Raw genomic sequence first — 16,693 nt, forward strand, 5'->3', positions numbered from 1 at the left:
AAACCACTCAGAGCGCTGCAACACTCTTCACAGAACAAGCGCCATCCTGGGATCTGGAGGGTTTCTGGGATTGAAAAGACAGGCAGACTTCTCTTTTGAACATGTGTGAAGCGACTTATTTTGCTAGAATCAAACAGCCTTATTGTTGTATCGTAATGACTTCGCAGCAGGGGGGTAGAAAGTGGACCTGTGATGTGCAATGTTGTTTGAAATAAGGTAAAGCATGCAACTGAAGCCCAAACTGATGCAATACTCTAAAGTGATCAGACAATCCTCTCTGTGCTGCATGCAACATGATCCTGCCGCTGAAAACGGACCATAACAACACTCTGCAGTCTGCAAACACAAATGTGAAACTTAATGGGTTTTATAAAGGCCAGATGGTGCCTGACGTGGAGCAGCAGGTTGCTGTGATTTTGTTGCCTTTGAAATCATTAGTGGATAAAACTGAAACAGGAGAGAAAAGTGAATAAAGTAAACATGTACCAAAGTTTTTACCGGCTGGATCTAGTGACAACTCATTCAAAAGAGTCATCTTGATATTTTTATCAACTGGAGGAACGAGGGTCTAAATATAGTTATGGGGTCATAATTCACACCTGCAAACGGCCCTGTCTGGGTGGTGGTACTTTCCAGATGTCAAGGAACTTTTGGAGGGCCTACAGGCTGATTATATCTGAGGGTGGAGCAGTCGCTGTGTTTTTATTTCAATAACATCATATACAGCTGTGATTGAGATGGTTTATAAACTCCTTAACAATGGTCTTCTTTGAGCCTGATAGTGTGAATATGTCTCTGTCAGCTCCTGGTGTTCCAGTTTAAAGAGTGACCCTGTAAACTGGAGACCTTCAGATGAACATGTCAGTAGATATCCAGTTCACAACAGCTGTTGAATCACAGAAGAAGTCTCCAGGAATGCATCCTAGTTAAGTTTTAAATGTGTGTTAAAATCTTATCAGGTAAGTGTCTAATTATGATTTAAAAAAAACTGTCTGAGAGGGAGGCGTCTCGTTGATAGTTGTCAATTGACTGGCTTGTTTTTTCAAACCGTAAGACTAGTCGATCTCTGCCGTTTTCATGCTTTAAACACCAGTGTTTTGTCAGTCAAAGCTGTTTCAGGCTTTTTGGTATGGCTTCGACAGGCAAAAGCTTTTCCACTAGTACTTGTCTCCTTTCATGTGTCAACAAAGAACCATCAAAACCAGTACACACTGAATAACCTCCACTAACTGCAGTGCTGAACTCAATGGGTGCATCTCAAAGTGATAAACTGCAGTCTCCTCTCTCCTCCGCGGCACCGGGAGTACTTTCTGAGTCGCCATATTGAAGGATGTCCCAAAGCGATAATTGTGCTCCAAGGAGATAGGAGAGAGGAGACTGATTGGAGGAGCCATGATCAAGGAAATATGAGAGTGACAGACACACCCCCGCAGGAAACATTACTCTCCGATTGGACGCTGCAGCCGACTTCTCTACATGAAACTTCACAAACAAAACCAAGTTTAATGAGAGAGAAAAGACGAGCTGAATGAAGGCACTGAGGAAAAAGAGTTTGTCATGAGTCTGAAGCACAAAATGCTGAAACACAACTATCATGAAATCAATATAGCACGGGATCAATGCTTAAAACTGAAATCTAATAGATAATATCTTCCTGAAACACAATAAACCAGATTTTATTATCAAGTTTCAGAGTTCACGATCAGATGCGCTCTAGATAATGTCTAAATGAAAAATAATCTAAAATGACGCAATTTAACAGTAAAGTGATCCGTGTGCATTTAAACAGCACACAGAATAAGCAGAGAGTGTTTTTTTTTTTCATGGTAACATGTTTGTTACACTGGTTAAGGAACAGAAAAAGCACTGTTATGGTCTATGTTTTATCAGAATTATTACAGCGCACGTGCAGACACACAAACAGCTGTTAGAGCTGACTGACAGATGATCCAGAGGTGATCAGCTGATGCCGTCACAACTGAAACACGCGTCTCTCCATCATCTCTGATGGGAGGGACAAAAACACAAGTGAACAATGCAAGTGGAGGAAGGAAGAATGTAACTTAGGAGCTTTGAGACGCACCCACTGCTTCTGATTTGTCTTCTTCTTTGGTGTCATATATGCTAAATGAACTTCATTTCTGACTTACTGCCATCTACTGGTCTGGCAGTGTGTTGCAATTGCCGTTATTTTTTTCTTTACATACCATCACTGGCATGATGTGCATAAAGTACCCAAGTTTTTTGCCTGAGGTGAAAACACGGACAAACAATGGGCCTCAGGAATGTTCCTGGGAATGTTTATTTCAGGATAAGGAAACAAAGCCATCTTTGTAAACAAACAACATAACATTTCTACATCCCTTCTGAAAAAGCAATATGCTACGGGCTGAAAGCAACTGCAGCTTTGTGTTTTTCTGTTTATGTCTGTGTGTGTGGGGGCGTGAGACAGCACAGCAACAGACCGACTCACTGCTTCACAGCCTGAGGCTGCTGCTTGATGATGTGGACTTACCTTGGTGTTGGCTTTGGTCTTGTTGTTGTTGCTGCTGCTGCTACTGTTGTTGTTGTTGGGGCTGGAATTGGCATCTTCATGAACTCTGTCCAGAAGCCAGAGGAGGAACTCGAGGGCATCATGCTGGGAGTTTCCCCGAAACTGTGAGCCGTACTTGGCCACGATGCTCTAAAAGAGAGGAGAGATGGTGTGATTGATCGGTCACTTTGGGTGATCACAGGAGACACTGAAGACTGATATCCTTCATATTAAAATAAGGCCAGTTAGTATGAGGAGTGGTATTAGGATGGGGACTGTACTTATTGTATCACAGGCAACATTTAGTATCTGTTTTAATGGATGTTACTGACTTCTTTTTTTGAAACACCACCCAGAAGAGCAACCAAACAATAAGGTGTACTAAGAACAATAAATCCAGCGCACCCTCCTGAGCACTGTGTGTGTTTAGGAAGTGGCTTACAGCGAGCACTGGATCAGTTTGACAACAAACACTGAAGTCCAACTCTTTTCCAGCTTTTTATATTTCTTTTAAAGCTTTAAAGTGAACCACTTGTCAAATGCTCCACAGGGCAGCGATATGAAACAACACTAATAGCGCAGTTTGGCTAACATTAGTAATTGCTTGCACGCCAGCTCTTGAATGCTAATCAAATTACTTGCACAGCTAATGTCAGTATCTCTGTAGGAACAATGCATTAGCTTCGGTTTGAGCTTTACCTTAAGCAAGCAGCTTTAAAGGAGGAAAGGCCGAGAGAGAGAGTGCTGCATCAGTGAATTTTATGGCGTTTCACCAAATCTACGGAAGCTCTAAAGGTTATTGTGGTGGAATTTTCATATTGCGTTATGACTTTCCTTAGTTAATTCTGTAAATTGCCTCTATATGTGTCACAATAATACCTGTATTTGCCTTAAGTTATCTGTACACAGAGACAGTGTTTTTCCTGGTCTGCATTGGATTCGCTGTTTCTCACACTGAGTTACCAAGCTAAGCTGAACCCATTGGCTCATAGATAGACATAGCAATCCCAATCTCATATCCCTATATAAACTATTAAAACTTGAGCCATCTGAGTCTCCTGAGTCTTCTTCATCAAGTGTCAAGATTCCTGAAATTTCCTCAACAAATTGGCGTCACGAACAGGATCTCAGCACAACGACTGGTAAGTGCAAATTATGTTTTTTTTTGTTTTTTTTGCAACTGCCATGTCTGAGTTTGACGAGATCAGAAAGAAACTGTAAAATGTTTTATTGGTTGGAGTTTGTCAAAATTGGATTGTTAATGTGTAATGGAATCTCTCAGCTAGAATTTTGGATTTAAATTCAAAATTTGGACATTTGAAACTGAGATTTAAAACTGATAATGATGAATTGTGAGTTTCATTGAAGTTGGTGAAGCCACACATTGAGGTAATAAAGGCCTTTTTCTGCTTCTTTGTGATTTAGCTACTTAATAATGAGCACCAAAGAAACACAGGTGCAGATTCTTAGATCTCCACAAAATGATTTCATTATTTCAGAAAAATAAACTTTGTAAGTGATTTCTGGTGCACCGTTTTTGATACATTAGGGGCAGTCCTTGGCTGCACTGTGAACCCTGACCGTCTTATTGCTCCTTTTGGATTGCATCAACCCTCTGGCTGGTCAAAGTCTTCATATTGTATTTTCCACCCTGCTAGCAAGAAGGCTCCTTCTTCTTAAACGGACTCAATCTTTCCCACCCACACATAACTGATGGATTCAAGAAAGTTTACATTGGGTAAGATTTGAGAAAATCAGATTCTCCATGATAGGGTCCTTTCAGCCCTTCCATGAGATCTGGCAACCTTTTTCACTGTATATAGATACCTTACTTACTGAAGCTGAAAATGAATGAACAACTGATTTGCTGATTTTGTTATTTATTTGAATATTATTAGACATACTTCTCCTTTTTTTTCTTCCTTTCCTTATCCCTTGTCTTTCCTTTTCTCTCCCTTTCTGTGATACCACTTGTCTACTTGTTGATATCTGTGTCAATTGAGTTTGTTGTCTTGTCCTTTTTGTTCTTGTAGTGTGACTGGCCCTCATTTATCAAACGTGCGTACACCTGAAAAATGGGTGTACGCTCCTTTCCACGCACAGATCGGCATTTATCAATCTGAGCATGGACATCAGGTACGCTCAAATCCCACGCCAGGTCTGAGTTTGTGTGCGCAAGTTTCATGTCAGTGGGGAGCGTGATGCAGTGAGGGAAATCCGTCTGTGGAGGAGAATTATTTGATCATATGAGGGCAAAACATTTTGAGAAATAAAAACTGATAATCTTAGTAAGGATGCGCGATATTATGGGCACAGTATTGGTATCGGCTGATAGAAGCTTAAAAACACGTTTATCGGTATCGGCAGATATGAAAATTTCTGCCGATAAGCACAGCCGATAAGGTGCTATTCAGTTAGGATTATTATTATTTTCCATCTGAAAAATAAGCTCCTTAAATAAAATGTAGCACTTCATGTATTTGCACTGCAGAGCTCTGTGTCTGTCACCAGGTTGTTACAGTAGCTCTAAAATAATCAAATGCAACTTGGTTATGTTGAAAAATGCATTTTACATTTAAAGTTCACGTGATCTAAAGAAATTATTTTTCTGGATTTCAATACTAAATGTCTTGAGTTTGAAAAAATAATACATTTCTTATTTATGGTAAAACCAAATGTTTTTTTGTCTTGTTTTATGTGTGTTTCTTAAACAAATAAGACCGTCACAATTAGAGTAACACATAAATTCCAGTACGGGATAGACTTAGCTTTCTTTACAGTGAAAAAAACAAACAAACTTGTGATTATCGGTATCGGTATCGGCCAAAAGAGGTTTCGATATATTGGCATATCGGATATCGGCAAAAATCCAATATCGTGCATCCCTAGTTCTTAGATTATTATGTAGATACTCAAATTAGATATGACACCAAAAATGTTTCTAACATTTCACTCTTCTTCGGCCAATCTATAAAATACTTTGTAATGAAAGAGCTGCGTGAGCTGTCAGCTGATTTTTCCCCACAAAAAAATGTGTTTCTTTGATAGGTTTACTTAAAAAAAGATAAAAAATAGAGAGGCGTTGTCAGTTTTTGATACACACTCACGTCCATGATAAAGTCAACAGCTGATCAGGCGTACGCGGTGATTGGCCCTGGTACGCAAGTTTCATAAATCACACATGAACGTTGCCATAAGCTTGTTTTTACACCCAGATCTGCACCAATGTCCACGCAAGTTTGATAAATGAGGGCCAATGAGTGCAAATCAATATGTTGTTCTTGTTCGGGAGTTTTTCTGTTTTGTGTATCTAAAATGTCTTTTCCCTTTCTGTACACACCTCAATAACAGCAAATCTAGTAAATAATATTTGACAAAAAAAAAAGACTTTGTTTTTTTGAATCAGGATAAAATACTCTCATTATCTTGAGAACAGGGTTCTTATTTCCTTGAGATAATTTTCTGGCAGTCTAAAAGTAAAATCTTGTGTTTCCCTTGAAAATCCATCAGAAAAGATATGATGATAAATTATCTTGAGAAAATTGGTTATTTTTCCCTTAAAAAATAACATGAAGAACAAGCTGGGATCTCAGCTGAAATGAACACATTATTTCAAGAAAACTGAGAAAATTAAATGTATCATTGTTGACCTTGTAGGGCTTCCGTATAAATCCATGCAGAAGTATAATCAAACATTGACAACATGACAAACACTTCTACTGCAGGAATAGAGAAAGCAATTTTATACTACGTCTGTGTTTTTCAATGATGTACCTGGGTTACTATTTTTGCTGTTTCAGTCAACATAAAAAAAACACATTTGTAGTATTTTCATTGCTTAGATGTATTTCCTAACACTCACAGCTGCACATCAGAGGATGAGTCATACAAATCCGCTCCAAACCTGACAGGTGTTACGAGAGTGGAGAAAAAAAACTACCCAGTCTGTCTAATTCAATTACGAGGAAGGAGTAGTGAGTTTATGAGTCAGGCTGAGAGAAATGACACCAAATACTAATGACTGCATTATCACTTCAGCGGGTGGATCCTCGTCTGTCTGTCTCTCCTGCTTCATCTCTGTCTGTGACTGACAGGATCCAGGCTCTGCTCCATACCTCATTAAAAATCACCACATCATACCTATGGTGCCCCGGTGTCTAAATATAAACACAGGAGGGACACACACACACACACGCACTCACACTCACTCTCACGCACGCTGTACCTGATGGAGGAAGCCCACTAATGAGCTTCATCCCTGTGAGGGAGCGCTGACAGGGGATGGAGGGATGAGGGACAGATGGAGAGTGTGAGAAACGGAGTAACGGAGGAAAGAGGAGGGCTGTCGGAGGAGTTTCATCAAACCTGCTGTGAGTGTTTTACATGTCGGTTTATTGAAAGGGACACAGCAGTTGTGGGAAATCCAAAGATAAAAAGTGTTAATAAGGAAGAAAGGATCAAAACTTGAATCTTCTGCCCACTAACAAGATTTTATCCCTTCTTCCATCCCTGCTGCTGAGCACACATCAAAGCAAGTTGCTGGGTTGAAGGAGAGGTGTAGGAAGGTTAAAGAAAGGGGAAACAGGGAGGTTGTTAACAGTAGAGCAGGCAGGAATAGTGTTTCATTTTTGAATGTGACCCTTGTGTTAATTTTCCCCTCTAATACAACTACGCAACACAGTGTGAAAACCACAAATTGGGACACCAATGTCAGCCCATTATGGGTGTGAAAGTTTAGAGGTGTGCTGATTCGTGTTGGGGTATGTGATAATCTGCATGCAAGCGTTTCGTTTCAGATTCTCAAACTGTTTGTATCCAAGGCCAGAGTGGATTTTTAGAGTCATTCTTGTGTATCAGTAACTCAATGAAAGTGAGAACTGGGGATGTCTGAATCCAATACACTGATCAGTTTTGGCGGCCAGTAGGAGGATCGGATAGCATTGGATTTCGTCAAGTCTTGGGATGGATTCAGTTTCCACATGTTTTCAGCACCATCACACTTTTACTGCAGCTGTACTCTGCACTTTCTTGGTCAGTATTTTTTGTCTTCAAAGTTTATTTCTTTTGTAAAATCAAGTTATATTATGGCTTTACATTTTGAACTATTCAGGATTTATGTTATTTATTTTAAGTATTTAGTTCTTTTTATGGCCTGGTTGAGAGGAAAGTTTTTTGCAATAAGGTTCATTTTATAAAGTAAAATAAAAAAGGATATGTATGTAATACTGGTTGCATTATTTCTAAGGGTCTGAAAATGTAGGTACCGGTATTGGATTAGTATCGGAAAAACTTATGAAAAATCGAATTGCCCGTTGAAGTAAAAAAATCTGTATTAGGACATCCCTAGTGAGAATGACTGTTTCCTTGAAAAAGCTGCTGTGAGGTGCTTTGTTTGACATTAATACAGTGACACCTTTGGACAGAATAGGTTCAAGACTCAATTTCCCATGAGCACCGTCACCCACTATCATGAAGATGTGACTGTTACCAGGCAGTGCATTTGTTTTGGAGAGCAGAATTTTACTTTTTTTTGTTCATGATAACTTTTCCCAGGATGCAAAGCGACAAGGTAATGTGTTTATTTGTAGTCAGGTAGTGCTGTTGTTTGAAGCATGACAACAATCAAACTTTGTAAACTTAGTTTTTAGTTTAGTATCCAGAAATTGAACAGACTTCCTGTTTAATGTTACCCACAGCCTGGTGCTCTGAGATGTGCCCTTAATGTGTGACGTTAGTAAATCCTGGTTATGTCCTACCAGGGCTCATCTACCAACTCCAACCTCAGAGCTAACGTAACCTCACTCTTCATTTTATTGATAGACTCTCAAGTTTGAACAGACTAGTGATGGGTACCTTTCACATTTGAAACAATGCAGTGCCGATGCACAGTATCTGGCAATCGGTACCGGTCCTCAACAGTACCAATTTTTGGTACTTTTGTGTGTGTTAATGTGGTAATAGATATTAACTTGTTTAATTAAAAAATCTTTATTTTCTTCCATTTGAAATGTTTACTCTTCGATATATAAACTTGCAATGCTGTGTTTATGTCCAGCATGGAAAATGGCCTTCTCTTCCACTCCCTTACAGTCACAAGGATGTGTTAAGGTTCCAAAACATGGTTCTGTTCAATTTACCTGAATTGGTACTTGGTTCCCATAGAAGATAGTCCAGCTCCAGTGTTATTACAAGATAACTCCAAAAAATCTTTGTCTTCAAGAAGAAGGTCAGGTCTTACTAACTACTACTAAACTTAAGCAGCTGGTGTAGTGTCATTATAGAGAGATTTGGTCTACAAACGTTAAATGGGTTAGTGTTGGACCTGACCAGGGAGACTAGGAAATTGAATTTGTAAGAAAGGATTTTTGATGCTGTAACTCTATTTTGATTCTGGATTATAAACAGGCAAATAGGGATGGATACTGAATCAGTTACTTTTATGGGTACAGACCAAATTTGAAATTCAATATCCCCATAGCACCAAGTACCGATTCACATAAAATCAAACAGTATCAGGTTTAAGTACCTAAATGCATCCATGTGACTGTGCTGGGATGGAAGAGTAGGAGATTTACCATACTGGACATGAACACAGCCTTGCAAGTTTATATATTGAAAGATACAATTGTTAAATTGAAAAATTTTAAGATTTTATTAGAAAACAAATTAGTATCTATTACCACATAAACGCACAAAAGTACCAAAAACTGGTACCATTGAGTACCGATACTGATTGCCATGTACAATTCAAATGTGAAAGGTACCCATCCTTATAGGCAAGTATATAGAGTGAGAATTTCTAAAGTCCTTAAATGTAGGGATGGGTACCTTTCACATTTGAAATGATATGGTTCTGATGCCAAATACCTGGCAATCGGTACCGGTACTCAACAGTACCAATTTCCAGTACTTTTTGTGTTCATGTGGTAAAAAATATAAATTTGTTTAATAATAGATTTCTACTTTTTTTTTTAATTTGACATATTTATTTTTCAATATATAACCTTGCATTTCTGTGTTCATGTCCAGCATGGAAAATCGCCTTCACTTCCACGCCTTCACAGTCACAAGGATACATTTAGGTACCTACACATGGTACCTTTTGATTTTACATGAATCAGTACCCACTACTTTTGACAGAAGCTCTCTGGTACCCATAATAGTACCTAATTGTACCCAAATGTGTGTTTTTTTATGACATCATGAAGTTAAGATATCATGTAACCACTCAGCTAGCCTCACCTCTGCTGTTTCCTCATCTGTTTAATTGATAGCTTGTGTGTCCGTGTGTGTAAAAGCAACCAATGCTAATGTTGCTCACTCTTTGATATCTGTTTGGAGCACTGTCTTTCTGAGCGTCCCTGGAGACAAAACTGCCTCACCGCACTTTAAAAGGGACAAATTTGTATTCCCAGGCATCAATACTTAGAGTTAATTGAATTCTTCTAAAGGAGGAAATGAAAGTGAGAAACAAAGTGCAGTGGGAGGAATTTCTGGGGAGGTAAAGACAAGAGTTGCAGGTAAGCCGAAATGTCAAGCTGCTGTGCAAACACTGCGTGGTGTTTAAAGCTGACCTGAGCATAGCTGAAGTGTTTGTTGAGAAAACACTTCAGGGCGAGTCAAGGAGAGGATGAAGGCGAGCACCAGGGTCAACTTCAGAGGGACTTTAGCTTTTTGTGTTGAACTATCGATCAGTCTGGATGGAGGATCTGATTCTCAGCCCTCACCTGATTGGCTCTAACCCGGTGAGGTGGTTTCAGAAGCATTTCACCTTATTCTCTCCGGCTTTATTTCAAATATTGATTTTGCTCATTAGGTTTTTTATTACATCAGAGCTTGTGGGAGCACAGCTGAGTGGTTTCTATTTGCTAGTAGTTTGATAAATTTTCTTTTTTCACTGTGGAAAATCAGAGGTTCCTGTGGTGGTGTGGAGGTATGCTCACTGAATTCTTTATTAGAGTTTTCATATTCAGGATTACCTTCACTATCTGCTGTAATTATCAAAGAAGAACCCCAGTACACCAAAATCCTAAATTATGTTAGAAACACACAGCAGTTCTGTCTTTTTGGGGGGGTTTAATTGAGTTCAGTTCGAGGTCGTATAAACAAAGAAAACTCAAAGTTTCATCTTAACTCAGCTCAGGTAAAAAAGAACTCCAGTTATGACTAATGTAGCAGAAGTTTTCATTTTCTTTTGCAAAGAGGATAAAACAAAAAGATCAAGGACAGAGAGCCTTCAAAGAACAAGAAAGCATCAAAAAGACAGAAATCAGCAACAGAGACAGTCATAAACCTGCAGGCTCCACAGCAGGGGTCACAACCTCTGCATGAGGGAGGTCTGCACTCCCGCTGCTCCTCCTAACACCATTACTCCTCATCCCATCCCCACATCCATCCTCTCCCTCTGTAAACAACGACAGATCAGAGTGGCAGCAGAAAGGGCGGGAATTTACTTTAGATTTACACCAAAGCAAAATAACCCTCCTCTCTGTCTCTCCTTTAAAAGCCCATTTACAACCCAACACCTCGCCAGCCTGAAAAACAGGTCAGGATGGATTCCTCAGTGACAGACACAGAGAGTAAGGCTGACAGATTATGGCAGGAACATATACAACTATATAACTTAAACACACTCTGTTTTTTCATCACCTATTCCTCTAGGGGTGTGGCTGGTTTGACAGAGAGATGGATGTCAATTCAGCAATCACTGTTTTTACATCACTATCATGTAAACTAAACACAAAAAGTACGGAAATATGTGTTAGGTAGATTATTTCTTCGTTGTAACAATGGTTCTTGGTGGGCCTGCACTGCAATAACTGAAAACTTATCAAGTGTTTTTGTCTTATTTTCAGTAGAAAATGTCTTTTCAAACTTAATATGAGCCACACTCACCTGACCGGTCCAGAAAAATGTCTTGTTTCAAGTTATTTTCAGAAAATAATGAGGTCTAAATTGCTTGAAACACATTAAAAAGATTTTTTCTACTTGTTGCAAGAAATCCAGACCTCATTTTCGTCTTAAAACAACTTGAAACAAGACATTTTCTAGACTGATGAGTTAGATGTGTTCCATCACTTCATCAAGTGTAATATGACAATTTTTACTTGAGACAAAAACACTTGATAAAATGATAAAGATATATAACCCGAAATAACTTTTCCTTGATAGAAGTATGGGACATGGTCGATAGAATTTCAATTGAATTCATTTGTTAAGGATTGACAGATGATGATTAGCCAATCATATCTGGGAGGAGGAGATGCAAATATAATCATTCAGCGCTTGCATAGTGATTTATCAAACCTGAAACTGTTAGTGGTCACTGTTTTTGCGTCTATACGTAGCACGTCAGAAAAGCAGGTGCAAACTCACACAGTGTTACACACAAACTGTTGTAGTCATTGTGGCACAGAGGTGCAATGAAAGATAAGGGAGAGGAAATCTTAAGTGTGCGTATCAATCCAGTTGGACTGTCGGGAATAAAAAAAGTGGAGACTATCATCTATCCAACAACGCCATTTCTGAGCTTTGATTTTAATAACTGAAGTATTGGAGATGCCACTCTCCACTCTAGTGTAATGAACATTTGTCTCCTGCGCTCTTTGGATAGCGGAAAGTTTCTATTTTTTTTAACATACTGGTTTCAAAAGGATCGGAGTGGGAGAAAAAAAATAATGGTACCGGGGGTTTTGTTTAACGATTTTTTCAAATTTAAATCCTTTATTTTATTTTCTACCTCTGCCAAGGAGGTTATGTTTTTGTGAGAGTTTGTCTGTTTGTTTGTTTGTTTGTCTGTGAACAACATAACTCAAAAAGTAACAAACAGATCTTGATGAAATTTTCAGGAAAAATTCAAAATAGGATAAAAAGAAGTGATTAAATTTTGGAGGTGATCCGGATCACCGTCTGAATCCAGGACTTTTTTAAAGGATTCTTTATCATTGTGAGATAGGGCCGTTTTCACCATGTGTGTATATAACTCCACCACAAATGGTCTGATTGCTTTGCAAAACAATACAAGACAAGGTCACCATAAATATCTGACAGATGTTAAGGTATGATCCAGATCCTGGCAATATTCTGGATACGAGGATCTGGAATATGAAAAATGTACTGGGTCATCATCATTTTCAACACTGTCAGGAAACAAATTATTGTACAAACCTGCATCTAACACCAAATTGTAGCGGACAGTCTGCTGAAAGGAAGTATAACATTAAAGCAGGACTTAAGTGTCGCATGAAAATCACAATATGCTTGGTGGAGGTCTGGGCTCTCTGGGAGCTTTTTGTGATGGCTCCTGATATAGTCTGTAGACATAAGCATTACTCCACTTTTTCATATGGTCTGGTGTTACAAAATCAAACTAAAAATTGCAAAAATCTAAATTGTCAAAGAATCCCAATTTAAATCGAATCTGCACTCCAAAAATCTTAATGGAATTGGGAGAAAAGCATATCGTCCCAGCCCAACAAAAGGATTTTCAGTATAAGCTATTACTCATGATAAAGTATCAAACTCAGTAACTGGAAGGGAAAACTGTATTTTAGTATCTTTTCTCACTCTGAAATGCTAAAACAACCCCATCTGCTTAACAGTCATAGCTGAGCTCCCAGTTTCACCACACACACTTACACACACACATGAAGACAAGCCTCTCTTGTGTCGCCTTGCATCTGTCCTTCCTCGCCTCCCCCTCCTGCCATCCCTCTAAATCCAAGCTAATACCACCTGCTACTTCCTGTGTCATCCAAGGCCACACTGGATTTCACCTCCACATCAAGTGTCTTTATCACAAATCTTAAGCCCAAATCCTGGAATCAGACCCTAAATTTCCTACGCAACACTGAGAAGCTTGGAAAATCCTTCGATAAAGGAGCCAGCGAGTCAAGACTGAACAAAGCTTGCGTGTCTGTGGACATCCCCGGTGTGGGATTTACGGGCGATCAGTAAGAAATAAAAAAGGATGAGATGCGACGGGAATAATCTCCTCTGAATGGTTTACAGCTCGGGAAATGCTCCCTGGGCTCTGCTGAGACGGAGAAATTGATACTCTCAGCTGAAGCTGTAAATATACATTACTGCATAGTATCTGTCATGTGGTCATTAGCCTATATGCCTTCTCCATGTGCTTCCCATCACCAAGATAAAGTAGGAAAAAGTCCTCCTAGACTCTTCTCCATGATTCAGCGATTGCAGCATCCCACCCCGCGATAGTTAAGATTGATTTATTCCCACGGCTCCTTGCAACCTTGTCCACAAACCCCTGCTACATAAATCACAGCAGGTATAATAAAGCTGATGGAAATGGTCTCATATTGTGGTGCTTACACAGACACACACCTCCTTGTGTTTCTTTATTGCCTTTTGTCACAGCAGTGTAGGTATAATGGAGTGGAGTTCGCTGAGTCGTGGGAACACATGCCGCTTCCAAACACCATATGGTGGCTCTGTAGCGTTACGTGTTAGTGGGCAAGTTTTTGTGTTTACAAGTGTGAGGTGCAGTTTTGGAGCATTAAGACTTCTTTTTTCACTTTACAAGCACAGACGATATCCTTCTGCTGTGCTCGAATGAACTGAAGGAATATTTCATATTTTGGTCAGTAGGTGAAAAGAACAAAAATCTACAGACTACATAACACAACTTGGAGTTAAGGTCAAAATGCTGATAAAAGTGCTGTTTAACAGATTAATGTATTTCTAACTTTTTCTAACATCCTAGTTTTCATTTGGATGCCTACATTATTTTATTTTGCACACAGAAACACAATTAATTCACAACAGCAAAAAAAAAACTACCTGGGTCAAATTCATCAGTCCCCTTAGAGAGGCTGTGAGGAGTTTGAAAGTGATCTTGAAAAAGTCTCCCTTCTAGATATATGCCAGATCGTAATCGACACTTTAAAATGAGATCATCAGTGCCAATATTGCTGGTTACATGCTATTTTAAATTGCTACTTCTCAGCTTTGAGTTTGGGTCGTCCAGAACTGGAGTGATTTACAGCATGTCCAGGTCTCTATGACAACACCATGCCGGCTGAAGAAGTTTAGTAGTGAGAAGAGCTAAAACACAGAGATCTATGTTTTTCTCTGCTAAAAATGATTTATGTGATTAATTTTGTAGTGATGGTGGACACTGGAGCCTAACTGTCAGACAAAAAAAGGACAGAAGGAAGATTAACAAGAGAGCCTTTAGCTCTGGCTTTTTAGTAGTTTCTCTATGAAACACTGCATCTGACTTCCATTATTTCAAATACAATAAAACATAATAATAATCCCAACGGTTACAAGAGGGCCTCACCCCGGTTCTCGGGGGCTCGGGCCCTAAAAAAATTGTTTTTAATCAAATATTTGACTTTGTAGAGTATTGCAATATATCACAATATCGTGATATTGTGATGTTATCGTATCGTGAGGATCTTGACAATACTCACACCTACTTTGGACTGAAGTTTAAAAAGAACTGTCAATACTTGAGAAGCAAGAGAGGGATACAAAATTATCACAGCATTGTTTACAAGTATCAAGACATGGAGTAAGAAATTCAAAGAGAGAGCCACACAGTCCAGAACAAGACTGGCAGAGGTAGAAAGCAAAGATTTCAAACTGAACTCTGGACAGAAAACTAGTGATAAAGCAATGCATATCTCTCAAGAGCCGACATCAACTGCAAAACTACACAAGTTTATGACTTAGCCGAGTCAGGAACTGTCACAGAAGACAGTTGGTAGAGCCTTGATGCCACAAAAATGGACTGCTCTGGCACAACTGTAGTCTGCTAAGGAAAAAACCAAAGTTTTCTTTGATTGTTTCCACTGTGCAATGTGGTAAGTAACCTGTTGGGCAACATTGTTGCTAGAGAAAATGTGCTGGGATTCCTCAGACGATGTGTCAAAGGCTTGGGACAAACTACAGAAAACAACTTCATGATATTACCCAGTAAAAAGGACACACAGCTGGCTATTAGCATCAGGGGGTGATGTTTTTGACCTTGGTTGTTTTTTTGTTTTCGTGACATAATTTGGTTTCAGTGCATTACAATAATAATCCTATAGATGGACTAATAATTTTGACCTCAACTGTATGTGGAAGCTAGTATTCATAAATCTATGGATTGAAAAGAAGTCTGTAAACTCAAATGTTCCAAAGTGTTTATAGCACAAAAATGTGAGAAGAAAAAGTCCCTGATCTGTCTCGCTGACAAATCGCTGCCATCAATGCAAAATGAGGTCCCAGTTTGCAGATTCAGCACAGAGTCCAGGTGGTGTGTGTATTTCTGTGTGTGTGCTTCTTTCCACAAGCACATACATCTTCAGCTCCAAGAGTGAGACTTAGATCGCTCCTTGACGGAGAGCAGAGACAAGAAAAGACAAACAAACCATCAGTCTGGCTGCCCTGCCTCGCTGTCACACCCTGCCTGCTCTCTGAGAACAACACAACTACTTAAAAACACCAGGCTTCATATCTTCTCCACTGGCCCCACAGAGCTGCATCCTGTCAAGCGTAAAAAGATGAGTCCGGGCCTGTAACTTCTAAAAGTAGAGCCTGGTTTGTTAGAGCCGTTAGGTCAGGAGTGAAACGCAGTAGAGAAAAAAAGGCTCACCCTGTCATCCAGTTAAAGTGATGTGAACAAGTCTAAAGTGAAAGTAATGAAGGGACGATTTATCCTCCCAGAGTTCATGAACGTCAGATGTGTAGCGGAGCAGATATGAAATGCTGACCTTTGAATGCAGCACCTCATTTAGAAACATTTGATTATTCATTACATGTCGGTCGAATTCAGTGTTTCATAATGAGACAGATGCTGTGAAGGCAGATTTTGGTCATACACACATAGGAAGAATATTGAGTGAGGTTAGAGACACAGGTGAAACACAAAGAAGTCACTTTACTTCATTTAAAGTTGATCATCATCTGCCCCAAGACGAGTGAAATTCTAAGAAGCTGGAAAACACCCATGAAAAATTAGCCAAATCTTCTCTTTTAATGCCAAACATCTCATTCTGCTGGTGGCCCCTGTTTGTGTTATTTTGTGCATTGGATGATTGTCTAAAGAAAAAAGACATACTGGCACTTGGGGTGTGCCATATCATACCATGTGCAATAATACCGGTCTAATTCTTTTGACGCGCACCCTGCTGTGCTCTGTGGGCCGAG

General features: G+C 39.4%; 1 protein-coding gene across 2 annotated transcripts in view; it reads right to left on the reverse strand.

Moving 5' to 3' along the window:
* The window catches only part of usp43a (ubiquitin specific peptidase 43a), a 225,343-nt gene that overhangs the window by 196,056 nt on the left and 12,594 nt on the right, over positions 1-16,693 (reverse strand). For both annotated transcript variants that reach the window (XM_074689798.1, XM_074689791.1), the window contains exon 2: positions 2,516-2,683. In XM_074689798.1, the coding sequence (XP_074545899.1) occupies positions 2,516-2,683 (168 nt within the window). The remainder of the gene's footprint in view (positions 1-2,515; positions 2,684-16,693) is intronic.

Source organism: Halichoeres trimaculatus, unplaced genomic scaffold, assembly GCF_033239565.1.
Source record: "Halichoeres trimaculatus isolate MK-OKI-2021-1 unplaced genomic scaffold, fHalTri1.1 fHalTri1_scaffold_2, whole genome shotgun sequence".
Classification (NCBI taxonomy): domain Eukaryota; kingdom Metazoa; phylum Chordata; class Actinopteri; order Labriformes; family Labridae; genus Halichoeres; species Halichoeres trimaculatus.